This window comes from Haliaeetus leucocephalus, unplaced genomic scaffold (genome assembly GCF_000737465.1).
Source record: "Haliaeetus leucocephalus isolate CR32 unplaced genomic scaffold, Haliaeetus_leucocephalus-4.0 Scaffold21, whole genome shotgun sequence".
NCBI classification, from domain to species: Eukaryota; Metazoa; Chordata; class Aves; order Accipitriformes; family Accipitridae; genus Haliaeetus; species Haliaeetus leucocephalus.
This window is the reverse complement of record NW_010972457.1, coordinates 1,508,656-1,514,920: the sequence shown is the minus strand read 5'-3', so window position 1 is coordinate 1,514,920 and position 6,265 is coordinate 1,508,656. Positions and strand designations below refer to the sequence as shown.

The following is a 6,265-nucleotide window of genomic DNA, read 5'->3' as shown; positions in this document are numbered from 1 at the left end:
CATCCAACTGTTAGGGACTTCCACAGTTCTGCATTTACTATGACTATAACCTCATGTTCACAATGTGTAAGTAGTGTTCTGCATACTTGCTATGATAATAACCATATTCTCAGAACTCTTTGGACAGCTGTAATGTTTCACTGTGTTCCACTGACCCTCATTTTGACTTAGATTTAACACAGCTACAGTCTAAATAGATTAATAGGTTCATATAGTTTAAGAATTAACATGGCAGGTTAATTAAAAACACATTGTAAGATGCCCCTTTGTGGGCATCTTTCATTCTTTTTGCTGATATAGATTATGTTTATTATGGTTATTTTGTACAGAGCATTAGAATAAATAACACAGTATAGTACTGTATTATTAATACCTCTTTTTTTGGTATTAATCTGTGCTTAAGTGCCAAATGTTTATGCTACTTTAAATGGTCATTTCCTATTTTTAAGTACTGAAGTGCTACAAAGGTGAACTGCCCAGCTAATGTCCTGACCCATTGTAACATAAGTAAATAAAATACTGGTGTGGACCAAAACATTTTCCAACATAAACCTGAAAAACAAAAACAACATGCAAAACATACTGGTGAATGGAATATATCCACCACACAAATAAAAGTTAAAAGACAAATGGGCAGAGAGAAAATATAGTCACAGACAGATTCCATGTTGATATCTTCTAAAAAATTCCAGAGTGATTAATTCTAGGTGACAGTCAGGTAAAAAGATTGTATTGTACCAGTCAGACACTGGACAGTTCCTGCTTGGTTCAGAAGAGCAAACCACCTGTGTAGTTCAAGTCAGGTTTTTGGTGTCATAATCACATCAATATCATTTTCAGAGACAGAATTACCATCCAGTGGATCTCAGTCCATAGAACATCACACTTATAGTTAGTCAATCTACTCAGTCACCTCTAGAATTAGGTACAAGGGTGTACATGTCTGAATTGATTATGGAACAGTCACTGGGCTTCCTGCTGAAATAGCTTTGTTGTGACTTTTTTTCCTGTTTGATTCTGAAGTGGTATGAGAGTCCTTAATTTTCAGTTTATGCTGTCTTTATGGCTGCTTCGATCTGTATTGTGATTGTTTAATTCCTGATTTTTCCACTGAATGCTTGTTCCATTCATGGGCACCGAAGTCACTAGACTCTTAGATTGGGAGCAGCAACAGCAAAGACATGACTGGAAATTGGAAAAAAAAAAAGGTTAACACAAATCTTTCAACTCTGCAAATTGCCAGCCATATTTTTTATTCAGAAATGAACAGACGATTCTAGCTGAAGTGAGTGATAGCTGCATGCAGGCAAATTTTTTATCCTAGGATGCAAACAATTCTTGTGATTAAACATCACAAATGCAGCAAATTAGGCCCAGCCTGTGCCTCTTATTTAAGAAAAATTTTCACAGTATCAAAAGGGAAATTTGACTAAGGTAAATAGATTGAGAGCTGGCAGAACTCAATACATATTGTAAGAGCTGTGTTGGGTTTTTCCCCCTCTTTATCACTGCACTTCAAACTTAGGGATCAGTGTGCTGCTTAGCATGTAAAAGAAAAGAAGAAAATTCCCCAGCCTGTGAAGTAGGTCTCTTCTCACACCTTAGAAGAATATAAATTGTTTAGGAAAAGGGACGGTGAATATATTGAGGTATATAATTTTTCACAGTTAAGAATAGATGATCATTCAGGATCATACTCCCAGGTTCTTCACAGGCTGGTATGTTCAGTTGTATCTTCTGAAAGGAGCAGAAAGGATTCTTCAGCTATCCTCCCCTCCCTTCACAAAAACTAGTGCCTAATTCTATGTAGATGGAATCTCTACTTTAGGGGAAAGAGTTAGGGCCTCAGAGGAGCAACGGCAGTATCAGCAGTAGATCCATCACTTCTGTGAACTCAAGGAGAAGGAGTGTTGCAGAGAGGTAAAGCCAGACTTAAGATTCATGTGCTATCTCTCTGTGGGTGGGTATGTAAAATAGCAACAGAGGTAGGGTGAGAAACTCAAATACAAAATGGAAAGATTGCCTGAATTAATGACCTTGATAGTAGAAGGGAAAGCGTAAGCTATACTGAGAAGCTGGGAAGGATTAAATAATAGCTGAAAATAATTAAAGTTGTTGGATGGTAGTTTTATTTGGAAGGACAAATGGGAAGAATGAACTAATGACATGAGGAGCAGCCTGGTAGTATGCACTGTTACCTCTCCCTTTCACCTGAGGACAAGTTGAGGTATATTATCCTCTCCACAGTTCCCAAATGAAGTAGGGGACTATAAAAAGCAAAGCTGACTTCTTATTTGTCATGTGAAAATGCTCTCTTGAAATACTTTGTAAGTTTGAGCAAGCTACAGACAAACAGCTATTCTCTATTCTAATAATTTATTACATTTTTTCAGTAGCTTGAGTTGCTTATCCACAGACTTAAAGTTTAGTGGTGCAGTCCTGTCGTCTTTTATTTTTCTTTGCAGATAAAGCTATTTCAGTCTTCCTTTTCCATTTAATTACTTTCTTTACCACTATATGCTCCCATTTTCTTTCTTCCTGTATTACCTTTATTAGGTGAACTGGGACTTGCAGAGGCACAATGTCACAAGGAAATTATTTTAGCCTTAAAATACGTTTTTATGTGTAGGAACTGGAAAAATGCAGGCAAAAGCCACAATGCATATTTAATTGCCAAAGTCAACTCAGGTGCCTGATTTGGTAATCGAGCCTGAAATTTTTAGTTGTTAATGGGATTGTTTAACTGCAGACAGTTTGGTGTCCTATGTACGTGTTCTTTGACTTCATCTGGAGTGGGAAATATGTTACAAACAAATTCTATTTCATGTACATGTCACATGCAGATAAATAGTACTTACAAGAGCATGTCTGTCTCAGTTTACATGTTTACATATGAGGACTAAGTCAAACTTATTTACTGGTTTAGCATTTCAGATAAAGTGGATAGTTCTTTCAGTTTGGTATGTGTGCTATGTGAGCTGCTAGCTGGTAAACTAGACAATTTATAATCTTTCATTCCTTTGCATGCCTCATCTCCCAACTGCTAAAAATAGGTAATAACTAAGTGGTTTAATACAGTTCATTAACTGGACATAAAATCTTATCAAGAAGATCTTACCTGGAAACAGTTTTTAAACTTCTTGCTCACAAAATACAGAGCTATTGGGTTTATACAAGAGTTCATGGTTGCCAGGTTGATGCTGATATAATCCAATGGCAGCAAGAAACTAAGCAACAAAAGAGAAAGCAAAACATTTAGACTCTTCATATACTGTAGAAGCATCCATACTCTTTGTGGTTACAATATCTTCTGTCACAGAAACTAACTGTCTCTTACCTAACTCCCTCAATCTAATCTTGTACCATGCCAGGTCTGTAAGAATCTGTCTCACAGAAGTTCATAAAAGCTAGAGGGAAGTGACTGCAATGGTGACAAACAACATTTATTGAAATTATGCTACCCCATTAAAATTGAAACCCCTAAAAATGGATGCAGCTGAAAAGTCATAAAACAAAGCGTTTGCTCTTCTAACACCACAGTCGCATGCACAATGACATTTCTCACATAAACTCCAAGTGTGCGGCATTTTATTTTTCCAGTATAAACAACTGATTGACATAGAAAATTAAGTACCTGAGCAGTTCACATCTGCCGGGGTCTCTTTCATTGTATACCATTTTCTTCAAAATTCGGCTCAAATGGAGAGGGAACCAGCAGAGAGCAAAAATCACTACTAAACAGAAAACTGTCTTTGCAACTTCTCGACGCTAGAAAAAGAAGTAAAGATAATTGTGACTGAGTGCCTAATTCATATTGGTAGGTGATTGTAGTGTAGTGATGTTGGTGGCAAGGAAATCCAGATAAAGCATGCAAGGATTCCCAAAATGCAGCTTCCAGACTATCCGATGTCCCTGAACCATTTTTTATGGGGCTTGTCATGTTCTTGATTCTGACCATCCTCAACAGCATCTGCTCATCACTGAGACTGGAGCAGCTGGAGGACACAGGTCATTGCCAGGACACTGTAGATGTTAGCCAAGGAAAATCCACAGCTGGTCTCTCCTGAACCTGATTACTTTCCCAGCCCTTCTTTTTCCTCTACACTGGATTAGTTTTCTGGCAATCCCTCAGATAAACCTCCTTCTTCAGAAACATGCATAATCTGCAAAAGAACTTTTTCATGTATGAAGGAAACTGGGATCACACCTGCTTGATAAACCACTTGTACCTATTCTTTTATGCGGGGCAATCTGTAAACCCAAGGCACCTAAATCAATTGGTAATAAAAGTCCCATTCAACCACGTACCTAGTCAGGATGTCAAATTCTCTCTGATGTATTATTTTATATTTAGTATGCATCATATTACATAAAGAGATACTGCGCAGTACATTAATTTTGCTATGTGATTCTTTCTCTGTGATCTTGATGTTCTTAAGTAAATAGTTCCTCTACAAACAAAATTTTAGAAATGTCTGTATTACAGATTAATCTCATAATACTTAGGAAATAATTTCAATTTAATGGATATTTTATATGGCTCGAGATTTACACATGTTTGAGTGCATTTTTGACAATGCATACCAGTGGTGTTTGGTAGGCATGGATTTGATAGAAGTACATGAAGGGGTAAGAATACCACTTCTGAAACTGCCACTGTAATGTAACAAATAACAAGCATTACAAGGCTCTGCCGTTAAAAAACTTAAAGTCAAATGTGTGATTACAGTAAGTCTTGTTAGGCTTTGAGTATGACTATTATTGTTTCTTCTTTCTTGTAATACCAGTTTTTATCAAAATACGAAAAGGATTATGACTAGACATTAATGTGGACAAGGCTGTAGGGAAGGAAGGAAGGAAGTGCTAAAAGGTGATAGTTAAAAAGACAGGCTCTTGTAAATTGTGCCATAAAGTCATCCTCCAGCAACCACCCTAAGTAGCTTGCTGGTCACTGCACATCAGGATGGGAAAGCTGGAGGGTGGATTCCCCCACCCAGTACATGCCATTCTAGTTCTAATGGGTGGAGTAGCTTGCCTGTGGCCTTAGGACAGACTGTGGTGCATGCCCTGGGGCCTGATGAGGGGAAAAAGTGGAGCATCTGCAGAAGGGGAGGATTTTCCAGTCTGCCCTGATCTGGAATGAACCAGCAGAGGAGGAACCCCCGAGAGAACTCACTCTGATGCAGAGGGGACTGCTTTAGGGATTCACATCTGTGAATGTGGAGTTTGAAAGAAAGAGTGGAATTTGAAAGAAAGAGTGGAATTTGAGGGGCTGATGTTAATGCTGGGGGAAAGCTACAGATTGTTTTTAAAATTTCAGTTAGGAATTAAACATCAGACAGTGCTGCAAAAACAGCAAAGTGAGATCTGATGGTTCTGTGAGTGACTTTACTCAATGATCGTTTGTACTGCCCTCCTGTTGCTCTTTTCAAAGCAGCTACAGCAGTGGTACTGCAACAGTGCAGTAACCCTGAAAAAAAAAAAAATCCACTCTATTCTAAACCATGTTATTCTACAGTTGCTTCTTATATGAAACTAAAGTTACATATCAAAGTGTGCCAAAAGTAGGGAGGACCCATGAAGTCATATCTTTGTGAATAAAAAGAAACATTTTTTAGCAAATCTTTGTAGTTAAATTTCAAAGCATTTAGCCAGTAGTGATCTGAGGTTAAAGAGCAGGAGAGTACAGTAATCATACATACTTAAGAAACTGGCTAGTTTCCTGAGCGTACTGTCTTCAATACCTCCTTATACTATGATTTAGTCTTGTGTTCTGGGCTTAAATGAATACCTTAACATCATAAATAACCTACATCCTCACTTTCTATTTCTGTAATTTACCGTATTCAAGTACACTTTGAAACATTTCTAAGATAACCCAAAGAAAGAACACCAGTATTTTCAAACAATGGTGTTCCTAATATTTACCTGCTTAAGGTGTTCACTGAGAGCAATTCTCAAGTTGCTGTTTCTTCTGTTTAACATTTCACAAGTCATTAACGTATAAAAGATGGCAGTACAAGCCAGTGGCATGCAGAAATAGAAACCAAACAGCCACCAATCCTTTGCATCTTTGTAAAACTGTTGATAAGATAAAGAAAAGAGATTATATTTTCTTACTGTTCAATTAAAAGTACCACAGAAACGTCTTGGAAAGTGTGATGGTACGCTGGTATCTGTCTATCGGTAAACAGCACAAATGATGTAAACTTCCTTATTGTTGATCTGTTTTGAACCAACATCAAAATGGGAATTCTGGCAGTGT

At 37.5% G+C, this 6,265-nt stretch overlaps 1 protein-coding gene across 1 annotated transcript in view; it reads right to left on the bottom strand.

Moving 5' to 3' along the window:
• Positions 1-498: 498 nt before the first annotated feature.
• The window catches only part of EDNRA (endothelin receptor type A), a 30,378-nt gene continuing 24,611 nt past the window's right edge, over positions 499-6,265 (bottom strand). Inside the window, exons 4-7 of the mRNA XM_010576058.1 lie at positions 5,929-6,081; positions 3,635-3,768; positions 3,119-3,227; positions 499-1,185 (exon numbers count right to left, since the gene is read on the bottom strand). Of these exons, the coding sequence (XP_010574360.1) occupies positions 1,045-1,185; positions 3,119-3,227; positions 3,635-3,768; positions 5,929-6,081 (537 nt within the window). The 3' untranslated portion in view covers positions 499-1,044. The remainder of the gene's footprint in view (positions 1,186-3,118; positions 3,228-3,634; positions 3,769-5,928; positions 6,082-6,265) is intronic.